This window comes from Amblyomma mixtum, chromosome 10 (genome assembly GCF_055824585.1).
Source record: "Amblyomma mixtum isolate Tamu chromosome 10, ASM5582458v1, whole genome shotgun sequence".
Lineage (NCBI taxonomy): Eukaryota > Metazoa > Arthropoda > Arachnida > Ixodida > Ixodidae > Amblyomma > Amblyomma mixtum.
In genome coordinates, this window is record NC_143021.1 from 111,192,814 (window position 1) to 111,209,529 (window position 16,716).

The following is a 16,716-nucleotide window of genomic DNA, read 5'->3' on the forward strand; positions in this document are numbered from 1 at the left end:
GCTGAGTACGCAAGCCAGGGGGCGTAATCTCCCAGCCATTGATGTCGAAAAGGCCTCTTTCCAGGTGTTACATCCTTCTTAAAATCGTATGTAACATTTGGTGACCATGGCTTAGTAAGAAGACGTAACTTTAAAAAGTCCGGTATGCCAGTGAGTTTAGCTTTGCCTAGAAACTCTCCTAAGTCATATTCTTGAGGCAAGTTATTTGTTTTCTTGATGTTGTCTCCGGACTTCGATCCCAAGCAAGGAGAAAGGGAATCGTCTCGGCTTACTGCGTGACCGGAGCTCGCTGGTGAAGTTCCTTCCATGGAGACGACGACGTCGGCTACTGTCCGGTGATGAAAGGTTGCATCGCTCTGGTCAAATCCGGACTTAAATCCCAAGAAAGGAGAAATGGAATCATCTCGGCCTGCTGCATTACCTGAACTCACTGTTGACAGAGTCCCTTCCATGGAGTCGACGACATCAGCTACTGTCCGGTGATAAAAGCTTGCATAAAAGCTTTTTACCGTTGTCACATATCACACCAGAATCTGCAGGGGCGCATTTGGATAACGCTTCGTCAGACAACCGCTGACGCTTGAAGAAGCGCCGAATGTCCATCATTCGGAACCGCGCGAGACAAAGCTGGCTATGGAGTTCTTCGGGGTTGGTAGTGTTAAAAATATATACACATTGATTGAAAAAACGGTTGAATGCGTACGTTGAAAACAAAAAATGACTATATATACAACGAAAACTTATTTACAAGATAAATGCACGCTCGCAGCTTCATACACCTCGCTCCATCTTGCTCGCGCAACCGCACAGTCGAGTATTTGCACACACACTACTCGCCGCTCGTCGTTTTCTCGTCCGCTGTCTTGATTGTTCTCAGCTTCGTTGACAACCGGCCACTAAAAATACCGAAGCACAAACACAGAGGCGCGCACACATGCAAGGGCCTACTTGCCGCAGTATCCCCGAATACGCACTGTTGGAGTTGAGGGTTCAGGACAGGAGTGCCGCTGAGCGAAGAGGTAGATGGCGAAAGGAGAATAGGTTTATTTACATTTTACATTGGTGGTTAGAAGTGAGACGATTCTGCCGCATCCGTTGTCGAGTTTTATATCCTTCTTGTTCCCTAAAGTCCCTAGGTTGAGGACGCCCTTGCCGGAGTGGGAGGGGCCTAGAGCTTTCACCTGTGCGCACACACACGACACTGCACTCATGGTCACGCCCCCTTCACATGTGGAGTCTGACGGAAAGAAGGTTGTCGTCGGGGTAGCGTTGACGGCGGTAGGTGATGGCCTCCGGCCAGCCGAAGGTTTCTGCGGGTCACCGACATCTGTTGATCATCAAATGCCACCCGCCGCTCGAGGCCAGACGCGAGGTCACGAAAACGCCGAAAGTGGTTCCTCGTGCTTGGGTCGGAGATGAGGCCCGCCAGCTTGTCGCGGTGCTTGGGCACGCCAAAGAGCAACCGGAGACGAGGCCCTTTGTTCCCTGGCACGGTCACGGCAAATGGGGAAGATAACGTTCGTCTCCCCGAGGCGGCGGCGGCGTTCTACACGTGCAGGCACTTTATGAAGGGGGTCTGGTTTTGTTCCTGCACTCCAACCGGGCAAACTCCGTAATTAAAGTCAGCTGGCACCTGGGTCCTCTCGGTGCTTGTGGTCCATGGCGGCAGGCCCGAAAGCAATCACCCTCAAGTCGCTAGCAGCCATACACAGTAGAAACAGGCGTGCTGGCGGCCACCCGGCGAGACTTGTTGTCGTCGTTCCTAATAGCACTTTGGGGGTGAAAGGAACGCCTCGCGACTTCCGAGGGGAAGGGACACTCGCCACTCCGGTCGGAAAATTTGTTTTGTGTGTTTTTATGGGGTTCAGAGCCCCAAAACGACTCAGGCTATGAGGGACGGAGTAGTACAGAGTTCCGGATAATGTCGACCACCTGGGTCTCTTTACCATGCACTGACATCGCACAGTACATGGGCGCTGTTGGGATTTGAGGCCCAGCCAGAGGTGACAGGCGAGCCAGGCGAGCGAGGCAGGCGCCATCGGGCTGCCTTGACCAAAGGCGCTGGCTTCCGGAGAAGATGCAAGGAACGCTGGTGTGGGGGCGCCTCTGGAGACTGCGTCGCCGTGAACAAAAGCAACTGCTAATCCCCTTTGCCGAAGATTCTGAAAGCGGCGCTTCTACCGAACTGCGCTCTCCCGTGGATCGGAGGAGACAGCGAGCGGCGGCGGCGCCAACTCATCGCCTGCTTGCCCTTGAGCAGCCCGACAAAGCGGGGGTGGACACGGCTGATTTGTCCCTCCCTCCTGAAGAATTCATCGGTGGCCGGATTGTGCACTGTCTGCCTCCGTGTGGCTATCTCTCTAGAGATCAAAGAAACAGGCACCCATCTCAAGACGCCTCGAAACACATGCTCGCCGGTGCCGCTGTATGTCTGCAACGACGCGTCCCCGGACGCGGCACTTCGCAGATGTGACCCAAAGCTGGAAGCGGGGCCGCTTTTACTCTTTTTGCTGAGCGCACCGCCGCCCCTGGTGTGCGGCCATCACTCACGGTTAGAGTGAGTGGTTTTCCAGGGGGGTGCAGCCGCCCCCCCTTGCCCCCCCCCTCCGGACGCCCATGTTCCATTCGCGTATAGCACGAGGGAAGTATGAATATTTGAAAGTGTCAGTACGGAATGAAAACTCGTTTAGAGTGTGTATGTGTTTATTACGTGTTTGTCGCGTTTGTGATTGTGATATGTATCTTGAAATGGTGACTTTTAATTGATTGTGTACGAGTTGGTACATGGTTTTAAGGCGCGCTAGTTTTGCTCTGTTTTGAAGGGTTAGTAGTCCTGCGTGTTTGATTAGTTCTGTTGGTGAGTCTGTCAACCTGTGTCTATTAAATATACATCTGACCGCCTTCCTCTGCACTGCTTCTATTTGTTTAGTGAGCTTGTTAGTGAAAGGAAACCAAACAACATTAGCATACTCTAGAATTGGTCTGACATATGTGTTATACGCAAGAAGCTTTGTTTCTGATGGTGCTAGTTTGAGGCGTCTGTTAATGAAAAATAACTGTTTTAAGGCGGTTGATGTGACATTGTTAACATGAAAATCCCATCTGAGGTCAGAGGTTAGTGTTATGCCTAAATATTTATATTCGGACACCGAATCAAGAGGAATATTGTTTAATGTGTACTGACAATTTGATTGATGTATCTTTCTGGTTACGGATAAAGCAACTGATTTTTTAACATTAATAGTCATCTGCCATTCTTCACACCACTTGGTCACTGCTGTTAAAGTGTTATTTAAAGCTATATGGTCATTGACGCAGTTAATTTCCTGGTAAAGTACACAGTCATCGGCAAAAAGTCTAATATTGTGAGAAATACTAGTAGGTAAGTCGTTTATAAAAATTAAAAATAATACTGGGCCAAGAATACTACCTTGTGGCACGCCGGATGTAACATTAGTTGTTTCGGACTTAACATTGTTAATTTCGACGAATTGAGTACGGTCAGTCAAATAATCAACGATCCAATCTACTATAGGGCCAGCTCCAAGGGTTGCAGTAAGTTTCATAATAAGTTTGGAATGTGAAACGCGGTCGAAAGCTTTCGAAAAGTCTAAGAAAATGAGATCGATTTGTTTCTGCTGATCAATAGCGAAGGATATGTCATGTGTAAGTTCGATTAGTTGTGTGACTGTAGAAACTCCTTTCCGAAAGCCGTGCTGAAAAGGTGTTAAAATTTGATTTTCCTCTAAGTAGGTTGTTATGTGCTTTAAGATAATGTGCTCTAGTAACTTGCATACAGTGCTTGTTAGTGAAATTGGTCTGAAATTTGAGGGATCTGATATGCTTCCTGTTTTGTGTATAGGTGTCACTTTAGCTAGTTTCCATTCTTTAGGAATGGTGTGCGATGACAATGACTTGTTAAAAAGTATTACTAAATATTTTGCTACCCATTCGGCATATCTACGCAAGAAAATGTTAGAGATTTTATTAGGTCCTGATCCTTTCTTTGTGTCCAAGTTTAATAAGAGGTTTAAGACTCCTGCTTCTGTTACAGTAAGGGTTTCTAAATTATTTCCTGAGCAAAAACTAACACGAGGCTTAATTCCGTTGTCTGTAGTGAAAATAGAAGTAAAGTAGTTATTCAGCGTGGTTGCAATATTTCTGTTTTTCTCAGGAGAAGCTTGGTTATCTTTTCGTGATTTAGGGTTCAGGTGACACCAGAACTTTTGGGGAGCAACTTTTAAGAAACGAGTCAGCGTATTAGTAAAGTAAAATGTTTTAGCTGTTTTTATTTTGGTTTTTAAATCAGTGATGGCCGAGTTTATTTTTTCAATTCTTTTTGGTGATGGATGGCGTTTCTGCACTTTTTTCAGCCGTCGAACTTTTCGCTTGGCATGAATTACGGTTCGAGTTATCCATGGATTACGTTTGCGTATTCTCTTAGTCTTGGTAGGCACATAATTAGTAACGCAATATGACACAACGTTTTTGAATCTCTGCCACAATGTTTCTATGTCAGTATTGATGTCATCTGAGAGTTGCTGAAAAGGTGTTAGTTCATGTGATAAAGTATCAAGTATGGTAGTGTCGTCAGCTCGGTTGTAGTCTGGGTACGTTATTGTAGATGGAAAACAAGGGGCACTATGATGATGCGGGACAGAACACATTACAAGTTTGTGATCAGACAGGCCATTTAAAATTTCAACCTTTGTTTCTGGACAGGAGAAGTGACTACTCAGGAAAACTAAATCTAAAACATTGGAGCTGGTTCCTTGCACACGTGTGGGTTCGGTTACAATTTGCGAGAGGTTAAAAGAAAGCATTATATCAAAAACAACATCAGCGCAAGGTGTGGTATGGTGCAGTGTATTCCAGTTAATATCAGGAAGATTGAAATCCCCTAAAAGTATTAGTCTCGCCCCTTTAACATGATGCTGCATATAAGTATACAATGAATGAAGTATGATAGGATCAGAACAAGGACTAAGATAGACGCAACCCACAACAATTGCAGAATCAGAAAAGCAGAGTTTCCAAAAATTGCTTCAACCCCCTCAAATTCAGGTAACGTAACGAAATGTATATCTTTTCTTATCACTAATGCCACGCCTTCGCCTCGCGTCAGCCTGTCCTTGCGTGCTATGGAGTAGTTGGGGGGAATTACTTCAAAGTCTTTGATTTCTCTTGTCAGCCAAGTTTCTGTTATAGCCATGAATTCTGGCTTTAAACCTAATAATAAAGATTCCAAGGGATCGAGCTTATTGATAATACTACGCGCATTAATGTTCACGAAAGTTATTTGGGACGTTGTGGACGGCGCGTGCGTAGAGCCCGTGTACTTGTGTCTTGGTTTTTTGCCTCGGTTAGTAAAGGTGTAACCCGATGAGCTGCAATTGGTGACACTTCACATTTTTCGTTGTCCCAAAAGTACAATTCACCGTTTATCTTTAGTTTGTCGAAAACCAGCGACACTTTTTCACCGCAATCTTTTTTTGGTTTCCCGTATTTCCATAGCTTTTTTCTGATTTCGCGGACACGAGGCGAAAAATCTTCACTTATGGTAAACTCGGTGCCCTTTAATTTGTGGCAGTTGCGTAAAATGTTCGTTTTGTCCCTGAAATCTAGAAGCTTCAGTATTATAGGCCTTGTTTTGTCTTCTGCTGGTCTACCTAGTCTGTGAATGCGTTCTATTGCAACTTCTTCCAGTTTTAAGGATTCTTTGACAACTTTTTGATTCACAGCTCGCTCCAGCGAGTCGCTATTTTCTTCTTCCTCTTCAGGCATGCCATAAATTATAATATTCGATCTTCTGGAGCGGTTTTCGAGATGGTCTACTTTTAATTCCAGAGACAATACGAGCTGCTGAAGATTTGCAACATGCTCAGTACATGACGAAAGCTTGTCTTCAAGTAGGGTAAGACATTCTAGTTTGTTGTCTATCGATGTTAACCTTTCTTCTTTTATTGTTTTTATGTCATCGGCTATCTGCCGTAGCTGTTGAGAAAGTTCTTTCATATCAGGCCCAGGATTTGTCTCAACGTCACCCGCAAGTAGTAACAATTTCAATATATGCACCACATCGCACACTGTATCAAGAAGTACATTCTTTCCATGCCAAAATTTTTATGTTCTTCATATTTACGTCTTTTAATTTTCTTTTGCCTCTGATCGAGCTCTCATGTAGCTCGAAGATTGCCGCGGCTGCCGGTTGTCGCCGAACAAGCCCACTTGTGGCTTCGGCGCTTCCGTTTTTTTTTTGTATGTTCAGATTATACTGAATAAAGATTATTATTATTATTATTTCAGATTCCAAAACAGCAATTAGTAACTATGCCAATCGCAAAATCCACTCTCCGACTCCCCCCAAATCGCCTCATCACCCTCCTCTTGTTCCCTGCCCACAGCGAGCACCAGGCAACAAAGTAGCTCACACCCAAGCACTCGTCGACCGGGCTTTTGAAAGTGACCTGCCTTCGTCTCGCAGTGCCAGGGATCGACTTCGCAACTACCACGACCTCATCCTGTTATATTGAAATTGCCGCCTAATCAACCATGCACTGCATAAATCTCTTCCAAAAAGCGACCAGACTTTCCGGTGCAGGCTTCAAACGGCCACAGTCCCGACCCTTTTCCTTTCCGATCCCTTTCCCGCGGTGAAACGTCTCCTCACTGTCACTTGTGTCCTAGCACCAGAGTAGAATTTATGAACTGCGCAACTCAGTCTCCCGTGGTAAGGGTCAGGTCATCAGGAGCTATGGGAGGCTGCCTGCTCTGCGGAGCTCGCTGCTGGTGATACAGCCTCTGAAAGTGGGCTGGGCCCGAGGGGTCACCGAAGCACAACAGTGCCCAGCCATCTAGAGCGGCCCGAGGGCCCATCGTCGTCCTGCTCCCTGTCCCCCCCCCCCCCCCCCTCACTTGGTTCCTTCATGAACCAATAAATGTGTTACCTACCTACCTTAAAAGGACTGCATTTTACTCACCATGTGACACAGACAACAAAATCCAGTTCCTAGAACATTATTTGTTTTTTTTTTTTGTGATGTCCATGTTTCTGGTCCTACAGTCACAGATCTACAAAAAATCTGTAAAAGTTCCCATTATAAGATAGTGAGACGTAGCCACATCATGTCCAGTTTTTTTTAACCCTTCTGAAGTCATGGGTTCATCGAGTTTCCAACATTAAGTCAAGCGGCTGGAATGTGTTGGCGACCCAAAGCATTTAATCCTAGCTCGAGTGAAGGCATTCTCCAAACGTTGAAGAATACTGCGCTAAGATCAACTGCATCCCTTTGTCATTCCTTATTTTCACTGTCGCACAAGATCAAGAAGGTGACATGTAGAAGCAGGATACGTGTTTTTTCAACGCTTTCTAAGATGCGAAAAGTGTGTCCCCTGCTCTCAGGAAGAAAGACAGACAAATGTAGGGCAGCATATGCGATATAAACTATCAGACCAAGTTCAGCAGATGTGTCTCCGAGGTCATCTAGCAGGTCTTGCAGGCAGGTGTACTACATCGGCCAAAGCGGCCGGTGCTTCACTGAGCGAGCTTTGGGACATGGAAGATCGATGCGCACCCGTACGGGTGCGCATCGATCTACCACTGCATTGCAAAAGTTGCGGGAGGCGCTGCTGCTTATGGAGAAGAACACGTCTCTCTCTAACGCGAGCAGCCAAATGAAAGGGAGGTCACCGAGGCTTTTCTTATTGCCAAAACAGGTGACGAATTCGTTAACTAGCCTTCAATATCGCTCCCGAGACAAGAAATCGAATTTTTAGAAGGCTATGTTAAGGTTTCACGCCGGCACTGATACAGCTGTGTTCTTTTAAGTGCTATTATCATTACGTTGAGCCTGTTTGGTGCCAGTGTATTTATTTTTATGTTCATCGGCCTTATAAGCCGCCTGTGTTCATAAGTAATATCGGTTGGAAGTCTGCGCCTTGGCTGTGCTTATGTGTACTTTGTGCCGATCTTTGCGTAGTTTTAGTCGTTCGCTTTAAATGAACCAACTAGCCTGCCAGAGCATCCCATTTCAGTATATGGGAGAGGCCGCCCTTACAAAAATGACTTTTGAGCTTCAGTTGACGCCTTGTTGAGCTCCTGTTGAATCAACTGGAAACCAACATGAACTCAATGTATGTTGAGCCTACTCAACACCTGCTACACGGAATTTTTGTTGGGTGTAGTCAAGAGATTTACTGTTGAGCAATTTCTGTTGAATTTAAGTTGAATCATCTCAAGGCAGCCGTTTCTAAGCCTGACTAAATGAAATCATTTCGACATGCATCGTGTAAACAGAATCTGATCACATTACACATATTAAGAACGCATGCAGCACATATACACATATAAACCGCTCAAAGTCATTTTCTTGCATAGAAAAAAGTGCAATATGCTCATTCAGGCATACCTACTTTGGAGGATTCGTATGTGCTCTCATAAAAAGGGCACTTAATTAATGCTTTATTTAAGTTGTTTATGAATGAATCAATGTCGTCAAATAATAGACCGTTGCATGTGAACTTGATTACTTCTACTACACATTAAATAAATAAATATTAATAGCAATAACTGACATAACTTTGCTCATCGGCAGGCCATAACCTGCGCTGGTCCGGACACCCCTGAGTAGGACTATATAAGGGCGAAGCCGAGGTTGGACTTAAGATCGTGAGATGAACTCTGTCAGTTCTTCCTATAGCCTCGTGTGCAGTACTGTCCTATGCTCTTTATCTGATGGATGTGCAGGGCTAGGGTGTATGTATGTATATATATTTATATATATGCGTGTTTGTGCGTATGTGTGGAGCACTACGTCCCAGGGGATGGCAGCTTCACGTTAACGAGAAATTGCAGCAATAAATATGAATATATCGCCGAAAGTTGCATTGGTAGTCGGTCCATCTAGCGCAACCCGAATGTATTCCCAGGATTTTTTTGCTTTTTTACCCCAGCCAAGATTCAGAATGGCGTGTTGATTCACTCCCGTAATTCCAACATGAATTCAACATGAACGCAAAGCAGAAACTTCATTGAGAATGCTCAACTCTAGCACAGTGGCCACTTTTCCAATGAGTTTCAACTCGGCCTCAATAATTCACTAACACTAGCCCATCCTGGTCACAACAAAAATTCAACATGGCGTGTTGAGTCTGCTCATGAGAACTTCAACACTGTCTCAAGAAGCATTTTTGTAAGGGCGTTGCGCCGCTGTGGGCGTAGTCAGGCTGATGATGATGATACCTATTTATAATAGTTCTAAATTTAACGTTTAGATGAAAGTTAACCAGATTAGCAATTAACATGGTGAACCTTTTTTTGCTGACGTTCGCCAACACTCGTATTACTATGCTGCAAAAGCCTTATTTCGCGTCATAAAGCATACAGTTAAATCTCAGGGGAGCCCCGCTGGTGTGTATCACGCATCAAGCGCAATGTTCGCGAGTACCACGCTCAGGCAAAATCATGTGAAGCCCTGCTGAACGCCAATGCCTTTTTACCCTCCATTTCAATGTGCTCTTAGCTGGGCTGTGCGCTCTATGGAGACAGCGAGCGGCGTTGTTTCATGTTCTTCTGTGACGGAAAGAGGCGCTCAGGAAAACTCCACGAGATTTTCGTTCTTGGCAAAAGTCAGTTCTCTGAATCTCTCTTGATGTGTTGGTGTTTAGGCGACAGCAAAAGACGCTTTATTTCCTAAGATAATATAGAGGGTTTTAACGTCCAAAATGGCTCAGGCAATACGATGCACCGTGATGGAGGGCTCCGGAATATTCTGACCACCAGGGATTTCTTTAACGCGCACGTATACATGCACTGACACAGTACACGGGCGTCTAGCATTTTGCCACCATTGAAATGTAACCGCCGCAGCCGTGATCGTGATTGCTAAAGAAGATTGAACCTGAGAACTGGACATTTTTCGCCGCCACCCGACTGAGTCTCCTTACGTCAATACCAATAAGGACGCCGTGGCCACCGTTTGTAGATGAATGGCCGTGTCGCCCTTAAACTCAGATCAGCGCGAAAACGTTCATCTGTATTGCATCTTCTTAAACGATCCCTTTTCGGCTCTCTTTTCTCACCGACTCTTTATTTTGTCCCTTTAGGGAGGGGCGCAAAAGAGGAAGGACTCACCGTCCAGCTTGATGGAGTGCAGCTGCCGGAGCATGGGCCTCCAGGGCGCCGGCGAAAGCGTCTTGAATTTGTTGCGGCTGAGTATGACGCTCTCAAGCACCGGCATGTTGTCAAACATGTCGTGGGGCAGGGACGTCAGCTTGTTGTCGCTGCATGAAAAATAACAACCCAAATTGAAGCTGTGCACGCATACGAACGGAAGCTGAGAGCGCTCCTTTTGGAAAGGGGTGGTTCTAATGAGTGCGCTACCACTGAAATCCCCCGTCTCCAGTTTCGCCGATGCCATTTGTCCGAAACCTCTCGCAGGTGGAAACCTGCCCTCCGGTTGCGGGAAACCTGCTAGTAGGATTTCTGGAGAAATATGCAAAGTACTTTATGGCTAAACATTCTGTGGCCGAAGTGGGTAGCTGTTCACTCCATTAGGCCACTTGCTGCGACATGCTAACTAGGGCGAACAAAACAGCGGACAGAGGCAGAGAAGTAGATGGCACACACGCTAGACATCAACTGTAGACGGTCGCGTGTGTCCCGTCAGCTTTTCTGTCCGCTGTTTTATTCGCCCTAGTCCACATGTCGCGACCAGTGTCCCAGCATCAACATGCCCAACATTGTTGTTTTGGCCATTAGGCCACTACGTCATCACCGCAGCGGGCATCCCGCATGTTGGCACGCGACATCAAGGAACTCTGCTCCGCCGGTTGCGGCTTGGTGTAGCGTACACTAAAAGCTATAAACACAAGATTGGAGTCGAAGCTAGTCCGAACAGCTTCAACTGCAGCCATTCAGAGACAACCCATCACATTATCTGCCAGTGTCCTCGCTAAACTGATGCGAGGAGGATCTTGAAAAATACTCTGAGACAGTTGGATGGACGCCCTCTCTTGAGGAAACTAGCCTAGGCGCCAGGGCCAACCTAACTCATGGCTGGTGTGCAATGACGACTGTTCTCAAGTTTTTCAGTGAAATAGGCCTAGATTCCCGTGACTTGTGCGTGCTGTGCGCGTCTACATGTGTCCAGTGAGGGCCACACATGTGAATAAGCGTTTGTGCCGGGGTGTAAGAGGGTGCAATGCCCTTCTCTGCAACCGTTCGCGTGCGCGTGAGTGTGTGTGTGTGTGTGTGTGTGTGTGTGTGTGTGTGTGTGTGTGTGTGTGTGTGTGTGTGTGTGTGTGTGTGTGTGTGTGTGTGTGTGTGTGTGTGTGTTTTGCTCTGCAGTGGGCGCAGAAAGGTTGATGATGTTGATGAGGGCAAAAGCATAGTTTTCTTCTAAGCGACAAAAACATTTTAGAACAACCGACATTTGAAGACCCAAATTAGCGCTGTCGCTGTTGTCGTTGCTTGTGAAAAAAAATGGCAGATACCAGTAGTGAGAGAGTGGCTGTCACAGTTTGCTGCAGACCCAAGAAGAAGAAAAGTTAGCACGGACTTAGCTCCGGTAGCGCCTCTTTTGTATTTCTTTCGCTTCGTCGCTTAATGGAAAATTGTGTTCTAGCACTCGTTCGCGCTATAGTTAAATACTTCAAAACTCTTGCTGAAACAGACACAGAGGCCGGTATCAACGTTCCGACACTTCTCGAATTTTTATGCTCATGTCGTGTTTGGTTTATTGGTGTTTAACGTCCCAAAGCAGCTCAGGCTATGAGGGACGCCGTAGTTAAGGGCTCCGGAAATTTCGACCGCCTGGGGTTCTTTGACGTGCACTGACATCACACAGTACACGGGCCTCTAGAATTTCGCCTCCATCGAAATTCGGCCGCTGCTTCATGCCGTGTGTCTTCACGTGTGGATCACGCCAACGTTCGCACCGAGGACGATCAGCTATTCTCTTTAATGCTAAACAAAATCTGCTCGATCACTTCTTTCTGCTGCCACATTTCTTTTCATATTGCCATGTATCATTGTAGTGTCCGTTCGTTCGCGCTCAAGGCCGCAGGAAAGGGCTGTTATCATTTTTGTTCATGACGCGAGAAGCGACCGGACTAATCTCGATTGATGGCAGCCATGAAGAGCTGCATCTACGTTTTTCCAGATTACTGTAGATGATCTCGACCAGTTATCTCGAAGTTTCCTTGCCGGCTTTAAATTGTGCGATGCCGCGAGCGGTGGGCATTCGTAGTTCGACGACTAACGAGCACGTTTGTTGCTTACGCCGCCGCCGAGTGATTCTGTTCTTTTGAGGGCGCAAGTCAGCCCAAATAAAGAGCTTCGTTTGCAAGTCTTGCTCGTGTCTTCCTGACCGCTGGACTGCCATGACTACAACGTGACAATATGCTGTTCTCAGCAAATCGATATTAGAAATCAAGGTTGCTGTTAAAAGATAGCTTGACGTGTCACTACGACAATACGGTTGAAAACTATTTCTTGCAGGAGTTCCCGCAGGTAAGCTGCATGAATATTTTCTTGTGGTTTGTACTCGTTCGGTCCACACATGCAAAAAGTGGCCGTCATTACGCGGCGAAGGCAGCGCTGCCCACGGATAAATAAAACTGTTTTAATCGCGGCTGCTGCAAGATGAAGCACCTGGGCGAATAATCGTTCTAAAAATGGGTATCACCCTGCCGGTTATAAGAGGGCGCGTAATGAAGTTTCTTCAGTGCTTAGAGAAGGGAGGCGAAACACTTTGAAAGTGACTTCTTGAGTCGACAAATAACCGATATAACGCTGCGTTCGTTGTTGGTGAAAGAAGGGTCGGCCTCAAAAAGGCACCGTTAAATGTTTTGTTCCTTCATGTTTTTCGCCAGTTCAATGGATTCTCTCTTGTGCTCTATATAACTAGGGTGGCGATAAGGGCAGTTATTATCGGTCACAACCGAGGGTTGATTCTGCCTTTCTGCTGGAGTCCACTGAAGACGGTATTCGATACATTTCATTTACTTTTAAAAGTTACACCGGCTTCTCTCGTCCCCGTCAACTACTTCCAAAGCTGTACCTGCAACGATTGTCCACAACGTTTCGTCCTGTAGCCCCAACAACGCCGGGCTCTCCGTTTTAAACCTTGGCCTCAATTTCAACTGTGGACCTACCCTGGACGCTCAAGAACTGCTCTGTGCTGTGAAGAACGCTGTTAATCAAGTGGACACGGCACGTCGAGATGAAGCAAGGACCCGTGCCATCAGCGTACTCTCCAAGTACCGCCCGGGACGATTCCTGCCCCCTCTTACTACGGAACAGCTCCAAGCTGTGAAGAGCCTTGTCTACAACAAGGAACTCGTCATACTTCTCGCCGACAAAGGCAACACCACCGTCCTTTCGGAGCGAACAGACTATATAAGTATGATGCAGAACCTAGTTCAAGATGGCGCCACCTACTGACGATTGGACGGGAACGAAATGCGACTGACTTCATCGAGAAGGTAAGCGACATATCATCGGACGACAACGAACTCCTAGCCTCGTTTGACGTCAGGTCGCTTTTCACGTGCGCCCCTGTTCACCTTGCCATACAGTCGAGGACAAAAGTCTCCGGACCACGCGTTCCTCTGACCAAGCCAATAGCTCTGCTATTTGTCGGCGACTGGAGACCACACTTCTGGAGGTAAAAGTTAAATTTTCGTTCTTTCATCCCTATAAGTCCAGTCTCCAGCCGCTGTCTGAGAGTAGAGCTATAAGCTTCGTTTGAGGAACACGTGGTCCCGAGACTTTTGTCCCCGACTGTACAAGCCTGCTCTTCTGCCCCCGAGTCTGACAGATCCTTACCTGAAAGGATCCCTATTGACGTTCCTGACCTCTGCACGACTCCTACAGTTCTACCTCAGCAGCACATATTTTGTATTTCAAGGCTTGTTTTACCGTCAACTTCAAGGCACTCCTACGGTTGCCTCTATCTCCGTTACCGTCGCGAACCTCAACATGGAGTCTGTCGAACGCCGGGCACTTGAAACCTTTGCTCACCCGCCAAAAGTTTTCCTCAGATACGTAGACGACTGTTTCTGCATGATTAAAAACGACGCTTTGCCTGCCTTTTCGTCGCATTTGAATTTCATAGAGGATGCCATATATTTCACCACCGAGGTAGAGGCGAACGGTTCGTTGCCCTTTCTAGACGTCTTGGTGAAACGCTATAGTGACAAACTATCATTTATCGTTTTTAGGAAACCCACCCACATGGGGCGTTATCTCAACTTTAGATCGGTCCACCCAGCCTCACATAAAAGATCGGTTGCTGCCACCTTATCGAAAAGGAGCCAACGCATTCGCAGTTCTCCCGAAGACAGGGCAAATGACTTTGACATGGTGCGGCAAGAACCTTTCCCGCAATGACTACCCGACATCTTTCGTGGCATCGGTCGAAAAACAGCTGTGTCGACCAGAAAGTGAAACTGCTGTGTCTTCCCCCCTGAAACGTGCCGCTGCTCCCTACATCCCCGGAATCAGCGAGGCGTTGGCACGCATTCTGCGCACCCTCAATGCTGACATTGCTCACATTCCGACCAGAAAACTGCGACATGCGTAACGTCAACGTAAAGGACATTCTCCCAAAAGAAAAATATCGCGGCGTGGTTTACAGCAATCCCTGCTCCGACTGCGGCTGCGTCTACATTGGCGAAACTGGTAACTTCGAAAGGCGCCTAAAAGATCATCAAAACGACGTTAAAAACAGAAAAGTGGATTCCAGTGCTATCGCCGAACACTCCATATCGAAACAGCACGTTATCTACTGGGGCAAGGCACACGTCCTCGCGACAGAAAAGAAGAAATTCCCTAGCCTTCACCTGGAATCTTTGATGACACAAACGACCTGTCACACCTTGAACCGAAACTGCGGAAATCTGACAACTGCTTACGCACGCTCCCTGCGCCCCCTTCTCAAGCATACATAAGCTCGCGCACCCGCGTCTCGTTTCTTTACCGTGAACGAGGCTCCTGTATGGGAGCCGAAACGTCTTTTGTGTATTCTTTTCTGTGTTGTGGTCGGCGTCTGCAATGCCACGTTTTACATCCAGCTATGCTGGCACGTCCACCTCTGCGCAGACATCTGCGCAAAACAGCGTGTCTGCTATAGTGTATATATGGCTGTTTATAGCAGAAAAAAAATCTTAAGATTTATAAATACCAATTTTTATTCTTGGTGCCCGGTAACAGCAAAGACAATGTATTATACAATGGAGTGGCTGAAATTACTTATCATCAAGCAGCATTTTTCATAATCGAAGATGTGTTTTCGGGCCGAAAGGGTCGTATTCACCACTTTCCAAATTTTTCCTGCGCTGACAACGATTCGGTTGTTGACGCCCTACGTTTTCATTGTGATTGTTACAAGCGCAACACTTGTAACGTGGATGACCTGTTGATTGTTTTTCAAACGTATTGTTTGTGATTGCATTCAGCATTTTGTCCCGGTGATAACCAGGAAGACAGATAAACCCAACCCCTGGATTACGCGAGAAACGCTGCAACTGGAGCGCAAGTCGAAGCGGCTAAAGAAAAGAGTTAAAAAGTGGAGCTCTACCAATTTAAAGGCAACAATTCAGGAAATGTCAGACAAAATAAAACCGTGGGTTCTAAACGATAAAGAAAAACTGCAATACGCAACTGCTGGCTTTCGTAAAAACTTTACCTGAAAAATTCTGGCGATCGATTGCACCGGTTTCTCGTTCCATCAGAAAGTTTACAATAAATGGCAAACCTGTAAGTAATAACGTCCGGGCTGCCTCAGTACTTAATAAGAACTATTAGAAAGATTTCACTAAAGATGACGGATGTCTTCCGCCCTTCAACGTGTCTCTTCCTGCTTGTGCCATTTAGCTGCATCCCGTGCAAAAATGCAAAACATGGTTTGAATTGCCACGTTTAATTTACCAGTTTCTTTTTCGCTTATGATCAAGGTGATGAGAATAGTTCGCTGTGATCTGCTTTTCGCCATGCCGCTGTGCCCTGCTCCGCAAGCCTGTTGCTGACTTGAACCAGACCGAGTACGTACAACGAGAAATCATCATTGTTAATTCTTTCACCGTATATCAAGGCCAATTTGCTCACTGAAAATTTCTAACAGTGCTGTCAGCTTCTTCTGCGAAAACGCGTTCCGCAAGCTCTTCACTCGAGGTCCGATGAGCGCGACAACCGCGCGGAGAGACTCTCGGAGCGGCAAATGGGGCGCAATTGTATGGCGCAAAACGCGGAGAGGTGTGAGAGACTGAACAGAGCAACAGGGAGGGAGTGTGCCACGTTTCCACCCTATTGTTCAGAGCGAGAACTTCTCCGATATCTGGGCCCGGGAAAAAAGTGACGCCCGAAACAAGGCGTCGCGTCAGCCCTGCCCGCTGGGCTGACTGACGCCCCATCACTCCCATTTGAAGGCCGATAGTATTGTTCTGTCCGTCTGGCAAGATATCCTGTCAACTTTCCGGCGCCGAAAGCGGCGTCTTGTGGGGAACAAACACCGCCGTAGAGGCAACAACACAGACAATAAGTCGCACTTGATTGCCTCAGTGCCGACATCAAAAACCGGCCCACACAACAGAGGTCGCACTGAAGCGTAACAAATAATGTTCCCTCTCTTTGAAAAATTCAGGAGATGACATTCACCGGCTAATTTCGACCACCTGGACTTCGTTATTGTGCACTCACGTCGCATAGAACACGGG

At 46.7% G+C, this 16,716-nt stretch overlaps 1 protein-coding gene across 3 annotated transcripts in view; it reads right to left on the bottom strand.

The window, feature by feature from the left end:
• The window catches only part of LOC149326674 (protein artichoke-like), a 269,121-nt gene that overhangs the window by 14,444 nt on the left and 237,961 nt on the right, over positions 1–16,716 (bottom strand). For all 3 annotated transcript variants that reach the window (XM_089563880.1, XM_089563881.1, XM_089563882.1), the window contains exon 2: positions 10,133–10,281. In XM_089563880.1, coding sequence (XP_089420006.1) covers positions 10,133–10,281 — 149 coding nt within the window. The remainder of the gene's footprint in view (positions 1–10,132; positions 10,282–16,716) is intronic.